The following is a 14019-nucleotide window of genomic DNA, read 5'->3' as shown; positions in this document are numbered from 1 at the left end:
AGCCACAAATGAAACTCCTCAAGAGGCAAACTTCAGTTAGGTACAGCGCTGTATATTTTTGTATAAAAATATTCGAGATTAGTACAGAGATGGACATCTACACAGAAATGCTTTATAGTGCTTAGCCTAAGTGGTAAATTGAATTCAATGGCACCCGCAGGATTTCACAATCATGTTTCTATACTTTTTCAGGTTCACATTCTCGTCGTTCAGGTGATACAGAACGGGTAGTGCTCCCAGCCTGGTCGGAGCGCAGCAGGGCTTGGGCACCTTCTTGGGCTCCAGCAGGTGGACCAGGGTCTGGACGATCGCATGGTTCGTGGCGTTCATGTGCGCGTTGAGCGGGAAATTGCACTCGCCGCTGCAGTAGAAGGCGCCGTAGCCCTCTGGGGCGATGATCCAGTCGTGCCAGCCCAGATCCTTGAAGTCTATGTACAGGGTCTGCATCTGGCAGCTGCGCGTGCTCTCCATGGGTTCCAGCAGCGGCACGTTGTTGGGCGACACCGACTTCTTGCGCTTGCGGGGATGGCTGGCGCTTCGCTTGCTCCTGTGGTGGCTGCTATGGGCCGTCGCCTTGATCAGCTCCGGTCCGCGGAAGAAGCCGATCATGAAGGGCTGGAACTCGTCGTCCACCTTGCGGTGGATCAGCCCAATGTCGTCCAGTTTCACCTCGCGGTCGGGTCGGTTGACAGCGTGTGCTCCAATGTAGATGCCATGATTGTCCTTCGACTTGACCAGCCACTCGTGCAGGCCCTCGGTCACGTTGAGCTCCAACCAGCCCACGTAGTCCCCGGTGGTGTTCACCGAGGACAGCGCCTCCATGGTGTGCTGGCCCAGCGTGCCGGTGCCAATGGCGTAGACCGTGATGGTGAACTCCCTGTTGGCGGTCAGCCACTTGCCCTCGTTGGCGTTCTGGTAGATGCGCAGCTCGGCCATCACCAGGTAGTTGTCGTTGGGCACATTGGAGACGTCGAACCACAGTCGCCGGCCGTGCTCGTGACGCAGTTCGTCCACGTTGTGGTGGCGCTTGTTCAGGAAGGTCATGATGATGTCGCTCTCGTCGATGGCCCGCTTGTCCAGGTCGGTGATGAAGTTCTTCTGCTGCTCGCCCTCTTCCTCCTCGAGGTCGGCGCTTCTCCTAGACCGATGGCCATGTTCGTAGGCGTCGTCCTCATCCTGATCGCTGAGACCCTCCTCCGCCGTGATGCGGTGGTAGACGTCCAGCAGGAACTTGGGAGCCGACTTCCTCAGCGATAACTGGTGGCTGCTCAGGTGCGTCGGCCGTTCGGCGATGCCCAGGAACTCGAGGATCTCGTACGAGACGTCCAGCTTGTCGTCCTCGCTCAGCACCCGGTGCATGATCGTCTGGTCCTTGCCGTTGTCTATGTAAATTCCCGACTGGGTGGCCTCAACGGCCGGCGGCGTGGTAGCCACGAACATGAGCAGAACCATTCCGAGTCCCAGGGAAGCGAGCACTGCAACGGCCTCCGAGGTGTTTCGCAGTCCCGACATTATATCGTGTTCCGGACGGATCGGTTGCGATCGCTGTTTTTCTATATCTACTGCGCTATCCACTTGCGATAGCTTCAGATGTACAGTGGCATTTAGTTGTTTATTTCGAGAGTTCCAGCGAACCGCGGGTTCTGAAAATTCTGACGCACTTACGGATTGTTGTGTGTATCTTAATCTTCAAGATGCATTTTCTTTCTATTTCGCGGGAGTTGGCAGTCCCGCGTCTTGGAAAATGAATCGGTCTTGAAGATCGAACTAGAAGATCCAACATAGTAGTTCATTTCAGATGCGATCGTGTGCAAATATGTAGTTTAACGGTTTTTATAGAAAAGAGTAAACTGCGGAAATGTTAAAAATAAAGGGTTTATATTTGCTGGGTTCGTAATATTTTTATATGTATTTTCAAACTATTTATAGATCAAAGGATTTGTCATTATGCACTTATTAAATTTATCACAGTTCGGGCTTAAGTTGAAATATAATATAGGTAATGCTATTACAAAATTTTTACAAATTACAAAATATTAAGTTACATATAATTTGAAATATGTACATAATTCATATTCAAAAGATTGATTTAAATAATCGGTATATCGCATACATAGGATAGATTTTTATCGACCATCAATCGATATCCGATAGGTGGACGTGTTTTGCCCTTGCATCGCATCCCTCGCATCTTCATCCGCATTCTGCATTCCTCATTCCGTTTCGGCGTCGCGGCGAGATAACGCGCGTTGTTTATTTGGTTTTAGTTTTAAGTTAGCGCGTTTTTACCCACCGCCGGTGTCGCCCAAATAATGCTAGACACAGCCTAGCGCAACGGTGAGCGGGATGCGTGCGGTGCAGTGGGAGCTCATAGTCTAACATCCACTCAAATCCACTGCAGGCAAACCATCATCAATTACTCATACCGCCACACAAGCAGAGACCGAAACGGAGCCATGGGCCGCAGCCGTAGTCCCGCCTCGCCGGCGCACAGGAGACGCGAGAAGGAGCGATCCGAGCGGAAGAAGCGCAGGGAGCGCCGTTCCCGGGAGCGGGAGGCCATCGGAGTAGCGCCCGCCGGAGGATCCGGATCTGGAGGCGCCGGTCGCCGCGACCGGGAACGGGATCGCGACCGCAGTCGCAGCCGAGATCGGGAGCGGGAACGGGAGCGCGACCGTGCGCGGAGTCGGCGATCTAGGTGAATAACAAAGTGTAGTGTACCAAATGCCAACCACGATAAGTATAAAACTAGTCACTAAAATCGGGGATGTGGGTCACAGTTCAGGGGCGTGCTGGATAAACGTGAAATGGGGTTTTAATAGGAACTAATATCTATAAGTTTAGGATAGGCTTAGGGAGTGCTTGTGTAGATTTAGGAACACATTCCTCCACAGGGGACAATTGGCCCCTCAAACCCCCGAAATCTCCGTTCAGAACTTGTTTATTTACCGACGAGTATCGATAGACCCGCACTTCGATAGGCAGGCAATCGATGGCTATGCAGCTCTGGCGTCCCAACATCAAAAAATTACCACGTGAAGCGAAATTGTGCGAATTTCATCACGACATTTAAATTGATTTCCGGACATATAAACAAAATCCAAAACTCATCCGGCAGCAGGCTCAGTCAGGCCAGTAAATCCGAAAAGAGAGCAACCAGCAGGAAAAGAGAATCCACGTAAATACAGAGAAAATGGCTCTACGCGTTCAATTCGAGAACAACGACGATATCGGCGTCTTCACCAAACTAACCAACACATACTGCCTGGTGGCCATCGGCGGATCCGAGACCTTCTACAGCGCCTTCGAGGCGGAGCTGGCCGAGACCATCCCGGTGGTGCACGCGAATGTGGGCGGCTGCCGGATCATCGGCCGCCTCACCGTGGGCAACCGCAACGGCCTGCTGGTGCCCAACTCCACCACCGACGAGGAGCTGCAGCACCTGCGTAACAGCCTGCCGGACGCCGTGAAGATTTATCGTGTGGAGGAGCGCCTGTCCGCGTTGGGCAACGTTATCGCCTGCAATGACTATGTAGCCCTGGTGCACCCGGATCTGGACAAGGAGACCGAGGAAATCATTGCAGATGTGCTCAAGGTGGAGGTCTTCCGCCAGACCATCGCCGACAACTCACTGGTGGGCTCTTACGCCGTGCTGAGCAACCAGGGTGGCATGGTGCATCCCAAGACGAGCATTCAGGACCAGGACGAGCTGTCGTCCCTGCTGCAGGTTCCCCTCGTGGCCGGAACAGTGAACCGGGGCAGCGAAGTGCTCGCCGCCGGCATGGTGGTCAACGACTGGATCTCCTTCGTGGGCATGAACACCACGGCCACAGAGATCTCGGTGATCGAGAGCGTCTTCAAGCTAAACCAGGCACAGCCCGCCACAGTAACGACCAAGCTGCGTGCGGCCCTCATCGAGGACATGTCCTAAGCGAAACTGTTCGCACTTTCTACTTGATATAAGGATTATCTGTTATCTTCTACATTTCATTTAAGAAATACAAAAAACGAAACAAAAACAAAGTCTGGGAGCTGCAAGCATCAATTAGCTATTTTCCAATAGAAGTTGCTGGGAGATAAGCTAGAGGAATAGTTTAGGTATTCTCAGTTAGGTATATAAATGGATTCAGAAGGCGGATTATTGAAGGAAGTGTAGTTTTTATATTTTAATAGGGATCTCGAGCTTTATTTTAAATCTTAGAATGAAATTCCTGGGCATTTGCATATACAATTATCACCTCAAGCCGGTTATTTTAGGTCCCGATGATCGCCAAACTCTAGGCGTAAATAAGATCTTTAATGAAGCCAACCGACCGGTTGCGAAGTGTCGCATTTCGCGTAATTAAAACTTCATATTGCACAATCGGGTGCACAATGCCCAAGGTCGCCCCAGTTATTTCCCAGGCTCGTTGCAATTCGAATGCAATCAACTGGCCGGTCCTGTCACTCAAACGAAATCTATAGAACACTCACCACTCACGATGCACACACATTCATGGTTTGCAGATCGCGGTCGAGGGTCGCCGGAGGAGGAGGCGGCGGCGGAAGCAGCGGCGGCAACAGCAGCTCCGGACCATCGACGTCGCGAAGGACGACGAGGAACAATGCGGCGGCCACAGCTGCCGACCGGCCCAAGATCAACGAGGCGGACCTGGAGGGTAAATCGCCGGAAGAGGTCGAGATGCTGAAGACAATGGGATTCTGCACGTTCGACACCACCAAGAACAGGAAGGTCGAGGGCAACGATGTCGGAGAAGTGCATGTAATCCTCAAGCGAAAGTACCGCCAGTACATGAATCGCAAGGGTGGCTTCAACCGGCCGCTCGATTTCGTGGCATAGCAGTGCCTAGCAGCAGCCGTTGGCGTTGTCCTTGCAATTGCCATTGCCAACGCCATCGCCATCGCAGCAGCCACATCCTTTACCGTTGCCCAACTAGTTTGCTACGCTTTTTTACTTGTCCGTGCCCAATGGGCAAAATGGGCGGCGGACGAAGACCTGCAATTTTATGCAATAGACCGGTTTACGAAATTCAGCCAGCTTTTGGCCCATCCAAATTTCCACGCACCCAGCTAGTTCAGCACGAGGACAGCCTCGCCACACACATACCTCAATTAGTTATTTAGTAGTCTAAGCCTGAAGTGCGCCTTTGTTATAGAGTTGGCCGCCAGGTTAATTTTACAACAAAAGTCTGGGGCTGAAAGCCAGCCATCCCAGCCGTTCTCGGATGGCGAATCTGCTTTCAGCTGCAGTCGACGACGCACGACGATTGCTTTTTGAATATTTCAAAGTAATTAACAATGTTTTTGTTGACATCTCGCCATTTTGTACGCATACGAACGAATTAACTGAAGCCAGCCTGAGAAACCCAAATTCACAACAGCAAAATTTCCAAACTCACACACAGACAATTACTTAAAGTATTTGAAAACTTACCACAGCCCGAAACGCACTATCCACATCCAGATCCGCATCCAGATCCCCATCCCGATCCTGATCCCCAACCGCAACTGAAAAGACCTCCCAACAAACTTCCTCCATACGCTGCAATAGTACAAGTTTTACAACCAAACAATATATATCAAATATATATTTAAATATAGAAATTATATATACACACACACCACAAGTACCTTACCCCGCAACCCCCGGAACGAACCCAACAATAGCCATAGCAATTTGTTGAAAGAACTATTATTTGTTGAACAATCAAAATGTTGTAATTAATCCAGTTAATTCCGATTTCAATCACAAGTGCCAACAGATCAGGCAAGCAACGCTGAAGATGAATCACGTTTGATACAGATTACAGATATTTGTATAATCACTCTTTTGTACTCTTTTATAAGATAGTAGGCATGAATATTTGTACGCCTCGACGAGCTAACTATTTTAAGCCACAGTTTCAGTTACCCATTTCTTTGCGTTTGGAAAACAGCCACATGTATTGGAAAATTTGAACCTTTTGGACCAGCACCACCCACACACATCTTATAACAATTATTTGTAGTTTTACACACACGAAATTGCAGGGATTTTGTCTTATTTCATATTCTCCTACAATAAACTGATAATAAATTTGTAAAACCATTAATGTTTATGTTGTTTATGTGGTGCTAACTATGATTCTAAAGAGTTCGAATGAAACAGATGGGTTTTTCACTTCTAATATACATAATACGTGCATATGTGAAATTTCTTCCGGAATCCAACATATTCAGAAGCGCAAAGTAAACAAAACCAGCTTAAATTGTTTTGTTTTTATTATTGTGTAATACGAAAATTTAATACAATTTGCGATTGAAGTACAATTACAAATGAAATGCTTAAGAGAAATGAATTGTGTGGAAATCAAGTTGAACACAAAATACAATGCTTGGCAAAAGGTAAAAGAATACGACTAAAGTTACATTTAGTTATTGTTACGCTTGCTATCGCTAAATGGATTGCAATTTTGCTTTACATTATTATGAAATACATGGGGCGCCGTTTTCCGGCTAGGATTAGGAGGAGGGGAAACAATCGGTTTTGTGCGCGAAGGCAAAGCAGACGGAATCTGTCCGCTCGAATGATGCTTGGGTAAGAGGTTGTGTTTCTCTCGATTCAGTGTGTTAGTCTTTTTGTTGCCGCTTCTGATGATCGCTAAGGCTGAAGATCCGCAGGGACCCCACTGCACCTAATCGCCTTTGCGGGGCTTGCGCTTGCGCACCTGCTCCGTCTTCTCGGGCGCAGCATCGCCGGCCTGCTTGGGCTCCGGCTTCTCTTCCTTCTCCGGCTCGCTGTCGGCCTCCTTCTCTTTAGTGGCCAGATCGCCCGCCTGCTCCTCGCTGTCCTCTTCCTCGTCGTCGTCCTCCGGCTCTTCCTCGTCGCTATCGCGTTGCTCGTCATCGTTCTCCTCGGCTTCGCCATCATCCTCGATCTCCTCGGTTGCCAAATCCTCCAGGCCCTCGGTCAGATTGTCCTGGGACTCGGAGAAGCTCTGGCGCTGAGACTTCTTGGGCGGGTAGACAAAGTCCACAAGGCACACGAGCAGCAGCCCCAGGGCAGCGCCCACGAAGATGGTGGCGATGGCGAAGAGGGCGTAGGAGCCCCACGTGGGCAGTCCGTATTCCTCCTGCAGGCGTCCGTTGAAGTCCTTAAAGAGTTTTTGCGTGTGCTATTAGTACATGAACCCAACATACAAGACAACAGCAGAGAGCAAAGACCAGAGTAATGAGTGATGGGCGGCAATCTTTGTTGGGTCACCGGGATCAACCCGCTGATAAGCTTCCGCTTATGTCTCATGCAGTGAACCGATGCGATAATGGGCTAGGTGAACGTACCTTCAGGGTGTGCGACAGCTTGAAGAAGTAGGACAGCACGGACATGTGGGTGGTGTCGGGCTTCTTCCAGGCGGACAGCGGTTCGATGCTCTGCCACTGCTGCTTCTTCACGAAGTAGAGGAGGGCGTCGCCATCACGGGCTCCACGATACTGCCGGAACTCGCCATCTTTTACGCTGGAAATGATTGACGTGGATTACGACGATGTGTATTTCATGGGTTAAAAGTCTCACTGGTAAATGGTGGGCAGGGCGGTGACAAAGAAGCGTCCACTGAGTGAGGGCGAGGTTGTCACGTCGATCTTGGCCACCTGCACCTGGACATCCTTGGCCACGCGGGCAAACCGCTCCCAGGTGGGAGCCAGGTTCTTGCAGGCCGGGCACCATGGAGCAAAGCTGTGAATGCAGGGAGAAACATATGTTAAGCACAGCTGCCGATGAGTCATCGTCGCCGCAAAGGAATGTCTGGTATTTTAAAGAACGAAAGAAGCAGCTTGCCGGCTGGAGAAAGCCGGCGCACCACGCCCCTTTACGTTACGTCAGGGGCAGCGAGGTTTCATGTGGGTAGGGACTACTCAGAGCCACCCTTTCGCACTCACAACTCGATCATCCATTCGCCCTGGAGCATCAGGTGCCAGTTGTCCTCGTCCAACTCGATTAACTTGCCACCTGGCTGCAGTCCTGACTGCGCTGCTGCCGCCGACTGCGCCGTCGCCGCCAGCAGAAGCAGCGCCGCGCATGTCGCGGCCACAAAGTGCGATGTGCTATGCATGTGGTGATGTTCGGGTGCTTTGCTCCGCCGATTCGTGTCCTGAAACCTGTGACGTTCAGCTACGACAGTTTCTTAAATTAAACTAAAGCTTCCGTCTTGGTCAGTTCCAAAAAGTTATAGAAACTGCGACGCCTGCTGGAAAATTGACAGAAGTGCTGGTTCGATATCCGTCAGAGATGGCAAGCCGCTTTTTCCCCGCTAGATCATCGGTTGGGGGATTCAGTCGGTATTGGCTCATTATACGATTTTTTCATTTATTAGATCACACTTAAAGTTTTCTTACACACAAATTTAATTTTAATCGTATCTTCGAAATCATTTAAATTATAATAATTTATAATATTTTTATAAGTCGAATGACCTGCATAAAACTACTACATTCGTACCTTCGCTATTGCAATCGATAACTTCAGACAACAACAAAGAAAATAAAAGTTTACGAAAACACAACAAAATTCGACATTTTGGAAGTTTCCCTCGCCTCAAGAAATGGCCCATAACTACCTGCAGCCAGTGCACGATCACTTCGATGACGTGGACAGATTCGAGGACGTGGACGACGACCTATTCCTGCAGAACAAACGGACGGGAGCAGCCAAGGTGCCGCAGCAGAGGAGCACCAATCCTTTCGAGATGGATGACGATGACGAGGAGGAGATAACCTCGTCGCCATCGGTGGCCGCGCAGCGACTGGCGTATGCTGAGAAACGAAGGGCGATTGAGCAGCGAACTCTGGACTCCACCAACAAGAGCTTGGGTAATCAAGGGGTCAATTGCCAGCCAATTAAGGGGCGTTATTGATACATCTATCTCCTACAACCTGCAGGTCTGCTCTACGAAACCCAGGAGGTGGGCAAGGCGACGGCCGTGGAGCTGGCTAAGCAGCGGGAGCAACTGGAGAAGACATCACATCAGCTGGACGAGATCAGCTCCACGCTGCGCTTCAGCCAGCGACATCTGACTGGCCTGAAGAGTGTCTTCGGCGGCCTCAAGAACTACCTCTCGGGCAACAGGGACCAACCACCCACAGCGACTGGTTCGCCCACGGGCAGTCAGTCCTCCCAGGAGGCCAATAGCAACATTAACCTGGGTGCCTGTGGCGGTGCTAGCCCCTCGGCTCCGCTTTCACCAGCGGAGCGTTACGACAATCATCCGGTTAGCCAGCTGCGTGGTGATCCCAGCAGCACCTACCAACCCCAGCGGCAGGCGGCCAATCCCTTCCAGGCCCAGATCGATTCCAATCTGGAGGAGATGTGCAGCAACCTGTCGGTGCTGAAGATGCTGGCCACCGATCTGGGTGGCGAAATTGAGTCGCAAAACGAATTGCTGGATAACATGAACTACAAAATCGAGGATGTCGACTTGAAGATCCACAAGCAGAACAAGGACATGAGCAAGCTGCTGAAGAAGTGAACGGCGAGCATTCGCTTACTATTGTATTGATCATTGCTTAGAATAGCCCTCCCTTAATATACAAATCATAGCCATACCATATCGCACGGTGAGCACTACTCAAGGCCATTAAGAATGCATTCCTCATTATGTTTCCTAGTTTTTTATTGTTACACACACCAAAACAATTCTCTCAATGGAGTGCTCGTAGTTGGAGAGCGATAAGTGTTCAGTTTTAAATAAAAATTCATATATATAAGCATGTAAAGCTATCTGGCCTAGGGTTGGAATACATTATACATTTTCGAAAGATATCTCGAGTTGCAAAGCTCGCGCCTTCTGGAATGTCTCTAAATAAAGATATATAAGTCTTTGTTTAGGCAATTTAATTTGAATTCGATAACTTCCGGACAAAAGGACCAATCGATATTGCTAAAGTTACCGAACAATCGAAGGCCAGTTGATACCATCACTGGAAAGCTCTTTTCTACGACGCATCCAAAAGAATAGCGCCAAATCAGCGAATTCCGGAGTTCGTTCCGTAAATAATCTGTAAATTTTGGCGATAATGGGGGAAAACTTCGAATCGTACACCCCACAGTTGCTCAAAAATCCCTTGTCCTATTCGTGAGTACTAGTTACATATTAAAGTCACTCAAAAGCACGTGGTTGTAGTCACGAACTTGCAACTCCTTCTGCAGGGATCTCGTGAAAAAGGGCGTTGAGTTCGAGGTCGACAATTCGCACCCGAACCATGCCAGGGATCTGGGTCTTGACAGCGACAGCGACTACGAGGATGCGCTGGATGTGGACGGTGAGGAGCTACGTTCCCCGTGGACATATTCCTTCGACGAACTGCGTGCGCTGATGACCGAGATCGACGAAAACATTTACAAGCGGATCACTCGCACTGGTCACGTGGATCGGGAGGCGGTGCCGAACAAGGCTAGGGTCTCGGTTCGGTACAGTGGCTACTGGGAGGGAGAGACTACTCCCTTCGACTCCTCCCTGCTGCGGGGCACCAAATTCGAGTTTGAAACTGGCCAGGGAACGGTGGTTGAAGGCCTGGAGGCCGCCGTGCGCAGCATGCGCCCTTACGAGCAGGCCGAGTTCATTATCTCCTACAAGCTGCTCTTCGGAGAACTCGGTTGCCCTCCGCGGATCAAGCCCAAGGCGGATGCGCTCTTTAAGGTGGAGGTAATTGACTACTCGCTCATAGGAGATGCGAAGGGCATCGACGCTATCCCCCAAGAAGACCGCGACAAGTTTTATGTGGTCTATCCCAAGGCTGTGGACTTGCACCTACATGGCAAGGACTCAGTGAAGCGTGGTCGCTATCGGAGTGCGGCAACTGCCTTCGAACGGGCGGTTAGCTCACTGAACTACTGCCGATTGGCCAATGACGAGGAGGAGCGCAAGCAAACTGAACTGCTTATTACCCTGAACGTAAGTGGCCAACTAGAAGAGCTTGCAGAGATAGCGTTCTCGACTAAGCAGTTGATTCCATTTTTCCTTCTCAGCAAAACCTGATGATCGTTTACAACAAGATGGACAAGCCGAAGCGCGCCTGCATCATGATGAAGGCCTTACGGCACCTGACCCTGGGCAATCCGTCTTGCAAGGCGCTCTTCCAGGAGGGACGCGCCCTGGCCGCTCTGGGCGAGTACGACTTGGCCCGCAACGCTTACCTGCAGGCGCAGGCCAAGCAGCCGGAGAACAAGGAGATCAGCGATGAGATTATCAGCATGAACAAGAGAATCAGCAAGTATGAGGAGGCCAGTCGCGATATATGGGCACGTGCCCTCTCGTTAAATAACTCAAAGTCAGACGTCCGCAAAACTCCTGCTCAGCTGGAGAAGGAGGCAAAGGAAAAGGATTTCAATGACAAAATGGAAGATTTGATTAGGCGGTTCAAGAACACTTCAAATCAACAAGTGAGCTTTTCACGTAAATCTTATTCGAACGCTCAGTTCGACACGACTTGCAAATTGGCCAAGAAACACAACCTGAAGCTAATTTTGTCTCCGATCCAAGAGGATGTTCTGACATTGTCTAAGCCGGATGTCAAGTTCGCTTGAGCTCCCAGTATTTCATAATTCATAGCTTATTCCAAAAAAGGAAACAAACCTTACCAAACATGAAGGTAATTAAGTTCCCAGTTCTAGAAGAGCAGTATCTTTAGTTATTTCGATATTAGCAACGTGAATATCGTAAGATCAGACTAATGTCAACGTTTTTTGTTATCTAGAGCAACGTAAACCTTAAGTTGTTACAAACTACAATAAAAGCAATGTACGGCAACTACATAATGCTCAGGTACTATTTAATTTACTTTCCATTGCTTTGCTCGAACTCCTTGGACAACTGGCGATGCAGGCACTCCAGGCACGCACATCCTTTGACATGTCCAAGTGTGGGCTCCACGATATGAACCTCCTGCAGCTCAAAGCTGTCGGAGTCGTAGCTCGTAAATGATTCCGATTTCACAAATTTGCAGCACACGCATATACAACCCAAAATGCCTAAGAAAATGAGAAAGTTAGAGGATTTGGGCTAAGAGCAACTCACATCCGCACTTAAGGAGACTATCCAAAGAATAAGCAGCAGGAGCGGACAGAAAAAACTCCTGGCCATAGGTAGTTCGCCCGCACCTAAGCTTGCTTTTCCATCATCAATGCCCAGGATGTTTTGAATAAATGTTTCCGCTTGGGATTTCGTATCTGCCATTTTCTCGAAGAAAGTTTTTTTATTCACTTAAACCAAAAGAAGTCCTGGTTGGACCAGTTTTTTGATCACCTCCAAACCTTTTTAGTTAAACGACTGTCTATGGCTAGCAGCTAGTTCCTAATTCAAAGCTTGGAATTGTTCAGTTTCGCAATAGATTAAAAAACAGTTGTGCCGCTCTGATGAATGTAAATGTGTTTTTACAAGATTGTAACTGCAATTCAAAAGAATTTTTCCACTGCACTGTACACTACATGAAAATGAATAGAATAATTCAATTTGTTTTGAGGGGACATATTTTATTTAATATTTATAAAGTGTTTAATTCACACAGACTCCATTTTTGACCACCGTGCACCATTTGTAGCCGTCGAGTCGTGTTGCACCAGATTTGTCCAGAAGGGCAGCCAGTAAGACTAAAATAATAGTTTTTTTCAGCATCATTTTAGCGTTTATATTGTTCATCAAGTGGATTGTTTTCATAAAATGAAGTTTCTGTTTGCCGTGTCTAAATATGCATGGAAAATGAATTGGAAACCCCATTTTCACCGCCTTTATTCCGTTTATAACACATTAAAAATTGTACAAAGTATAATCCAAACAGAAAATAGACTATTCAATAATTACTTTTTTCATCTTTTAAATAAAATTAAACGACAGAAAAGTTATCAAAAGGTTATTAGTTATAAAAAAAAATGTTCAGAGGTGGTTTTGAGCCCCGTCAGTTGGGATTTGTAGTCGCACGCTCTACGCTCTGCGCCACGCAGGGTGCGCGCCGCGGCTAAAAATGCCTCCACTTGAACCAGGCCAAACCGGTTCTGAACCAGTAAAAGATTCTCGCTTGAACTGAAATTTAGACAGCGCGTATGAAAGAGCGTCCATGGCACTCTGCGTTGAGAGTCGCGCCCTTTCAGGCGAGAGCACGGTCATCGAATCTACTCGTAGAATAGAAAGTAGGAAATGCCCCTCTATTTGGCCGGATTAATGTATTTGTAGTTAATTCCGATTATGCATGAGGAGAAGGCAGAGTGAGGAATGGTGGGGATTAGCCTTCGGTGCTCGAATCGGTTATAAATCCGCGAGATAACTATCATCCTTGTTTCCCTCCACACCTTTTTTGTGAAATGAAATACGAGAAAACGGACTGTTAAAACCCATAAATATTTATTCATGAATATTGTTTTCCTGGCTTAATGTTACATTTTACCATACTTGTTATGATTACTCGTTTAGTTATTGGCATCTGTGGAATACTCGTACGTGTCATATTTGCTTACACTTTTAATTTGATATAACATATATTTTTTGATTACCAGAACAGCAAAATGTTATACATCTATTTTAGTAAGATATTGTGTGTGTGTAGTTAGCCCACGGATTGTGTTTTTTCGAATCGGCGCAGGCTGTTACTTTTGATTTTCTGTGCAGGCATTCAACTCCGCCTCAACATAACATTTCTGATTACATAACCCTGCTCGCTTTTGATTTTGAATAACAGAACTTTTGAAAAATAATGTGAATGCTTCTTTATCTTTCTGACTTTATCTACTCTTAACTATGTAATCGCTTAAAATGCATACATCGAATATTATTATTGTTGATCATGTATGTAACTGGTGGGTTTTCGGGTTGATGGGTCTTATTTCGGTTGCATTCGGTTTTCAGGGATATGAGTTGCAATTTGATTACTTGCCTAGCTCTTCGGGTTTTATTTTAAAACACGATTACTTAATCCGTTGACATCTCAAAGTTTCATATAAAATTTGAAGCTCCTCTGTTCAATGTTTAAAGTAAACTCCGCTTACTTCACTAC

General features: G+C 47.9%; 7 protein-coding genes across 8 annotated transcripts; 4 read left to right on the top strand and 3 right to left on the bottom strand.

The window, feature by feature from the left end:
• Positions 1-31: 31 nt before the first annotated feature.
• LOC117136437 (protein 60A) lies at positions 32-1716 on the bottom strand. The gene has a single exon (XM_033297352.1). It carries the CDS (start codon positions 1510-1512, stop codon positions 145-147), a length of 1368 nt encoding a protein of 455 aa, XP_033153243.1. The 5' UTR covers positions 1513-1716; the 3' UTR covers positions 32-144.
• Positions 1717-2193: 477 nt separating this feature from the next.
• On the top strand, positions 2194-6092 carry LOC117136583 (U4/U6.U5 small nuclear ribonucleoprotein 27 kDa protein). The gene is made up of 3 exons (XM_033297556.1): positions 2194-2337; positions 2402-2698; positions 4507-6092. Exons 2-3 carry the CDS (start codon positions 2457-2459, stop codon positions 4838-4840), a joined length of 576 nt encoding a protein of 191 aa, XP_033153447.1. The 5' UTR covers positions 2194-2337; positions 2402-2456; the 3' UTR covers positions 4841-6092.
• On the top strand, positions 2875-4023 carry LOC117136582 (eukaryotic translation initiation factor 6). The gene has a single exon (XM_033297555.1). The coding sequence runs from the start codon at positions 3194-3196 to the stop codon at positions 3929-3931; it is 738 nt and encodes a 245-aa protein (XP_033153446.1). The 5' UTR covers positions 2875-3193; the 3' UTR covers positions 3932-4023.
• Positions 6093-6318: 226 nt separating the features above from the next.
• Positions 6319-8258, bottom strand: LOC117136785 (thioredoxin-related transmembrane protein 1). Of its 2 annotated transcripts, none has more exons than XM_033297840.1 (4): positions 7918-8258; positions 7553-7714; positions 7321-7495; positions 6319-7154 (listed from the first exon to the last, which is right to left on the bottom strand). In XM_033297840.1, exons 1-4 carry the CDS (start codon positions 8088-8090, stop codon positions 6675-6677), a joined length of 990 nt encoding a protein of 329 aa, XP_033153731.1. In that variant the 5' UTR covers positions 8091-8258; the 3' UTR covers positions 6319-6674. The 2 variants fall into 2 exon arrangements, with proteins under 2 accessions (XP_033153731.1, XP_033153732.1); XM_033297841.1 differs by having other exon boundaries at positions 6319-7133; positions 7918-8257.
• Positions 8259-8476: 218 nt separating this feature from the next.
• Positions 8477-9744, top strand: LOC117136786 (synaptosomal-associated protein 29). Its single transcript, XM_033297842.1, has 2 exons — positions 8477-8847; positions 8917-9744. The coding sequence occupies exons 1-2, from the start codon at positions 8580-8582 to the stop codon at positions 9501-9503; spliced, it is 855 nt and encodes a 284-aa protein (XP_033153733.1). The 5' UTR covers positions 8477-8579; the 3' UTR covers positions 9504-9744.
• A 216-nt stretch (positions 9745-9960) lies between these two features.
• LOC117137369 (inactive peptidyl-prolyl cis-trans isomerase shutdown) lies at positions 9961-11788 on the top strand. The gene is made up of 3 exons (XM_033298772.1): positions 9961-10109; positions 10184-10928; positions 11003-11788. Exons 1-3 carry the CDS (start codon positions 10051-10053, stop codon positions 11558-11560), a joined length of 1362 nt encoding a protein of 453 aa, XP_033154663.1. The 5' UTR covers positions 9961-10050; the 3' UTR covers positions 11561-11788.
• A 1-nt stretch (position 11789) lies between these two features.
• On the bottom strand, positions 11790-12494 carry LOC117137370. Its single transcript, XM_033298773.1, has 2 exons — positions 12059-12494; positions 11790-12004 (listed from the first exon to the last, which is right to left on the bottom strand). Exons 1-2 carry the CDS (start codon positions 12207-12209, stop codon positions 11811-11813), a joined length of 345 nt encoding a protein of 114 aa, XP_033154664.1. The 5' UTR covers positions 12210-12494; the 3' UTR covers positions 11790-11810.
• Positions 12495-14019: the final 1525 nt, after the last annotated feature.

This window comes from Drosophila mauritiana, chromosome 2R, assembly GCF_004382145.1.
Source record: "Drosophila mauritiana strain mau12 chromosome 2R, ASM438214v1, whole genome shotgun sequence".
In the NCBI taxonomy this organism is placed as follows: Eukaryota; Metazoa; Arthropoda; class Insecta; order Diptera; family Drosophilidae; genus Drosophila; species Drosophila mauritiana.
The sequence above is the reverse complement of the archived record's forward strand: the minus strand, read 5'-3'. Positions and strand labels throughout refer to the sequence as shown.

Excerpts from the sequence above, each read along its gene's own strand:
- LOC117136437 (XM_033297352.1), bottom strand. The coding sequence starts at position 1,512 with ATGTCGGGACTGCGAAACACCTCGGAGGCCGTTGCAGTGCTCGCTTCC.
- LOC117136583 (XM_033297556.1), top strand. The coding sequence starts at position 2,457 with ATGGGCCGCAGCCGTAGTCCCGCCTCGCCGGCGCACAGGAGACGCGAG. Across the intron at positions 2,699-4,506 it reads GCGCGGAGTCGGCGATCTAG|ATCGCGGTCGAGGGTCGCCG; the intron begins GTGAATAACAAA and ends CATGGTTTGCAG.
- LOC117136582 (XM_033297555.1), top strand. The coding sequence starts at position 3,194 with ATGGCTCTACGCGTTCAATTCGAGAACAACGACGATATCGGCGTCTTC.
- LOC117136785 (XM_033297840.1), bottom strand. The coding sequence starts at position 8,090 with ATGCATAGCACATCGCACTTTGTGGCCGCGACATGCGCGGCGCTGCTT. Across the intron at positions 7,715-7,917 it reads GGCGAATGGATGATCGAGTT|CTTTGCTCCATGGTGCCCGG; the intron begins GTGAGTGCGAAA and ends CTGCATTCACAG. Across the intron at positions 7,155-7,320 it reads AGCTGTCGCACACCCTGAAG|CACACGCAAAAACTCTTTAA; the intron begins GTACGTTCACCT and ends ATGTACTAATAG.
- LOC117136786 (XM_033297842.1), top strand. The coding sequence starts at position 8,580 with ATGGCCCATAACTACCTGCAGCCAGTGCACGATCACTTCGATGACGTG. Across the intron at positions 8,848-8,916 it reads CTCCACCAACAAGAGCTTGG|GTCTGCTCTACGAAACCCAG; the intron begins GTAATCAAGGGG and ends TACAACCTGCAG.
- LOC117137369 (XM_033298772.1), top strand. The coding sequence starts at position 10,051 with ATGGGGGAAAACTTCGAATCGTACACCCCACAGTTGCTCAAAAATCCC. Across the intron at positions 10,110-10,183 it reads AAAAATCCCTTGTCCTATTC|GGATCTCGTGAAAAAGGGCG; the intron begins GTGAGTACTAGT and ends CTCCTTCTGCAG. Across the intron at positions 10,929-11,002 it reads AACTGCTTATTACCCTGAAC|CAAAACCTGATGATCGTTTA; the intron begins GTAAGTGGCCAA and ends TTTCCTTCTCAG.
- LOC117137370 (XM_033298773.1), bottom strand. The coding sequence starts at position 12,209 with ATGGCAGATACGAAATCCCAAGCGGAAACATTTATTCAAAACATCCTG. Across the intron at positions 12,005-12,058 it reads TCTTTGGATAGTCTCCTTAA|GCATTTTGGGTTGTATATGC; the intron begins GTGCGGATGTGA and ends TCATTTTCTTAG.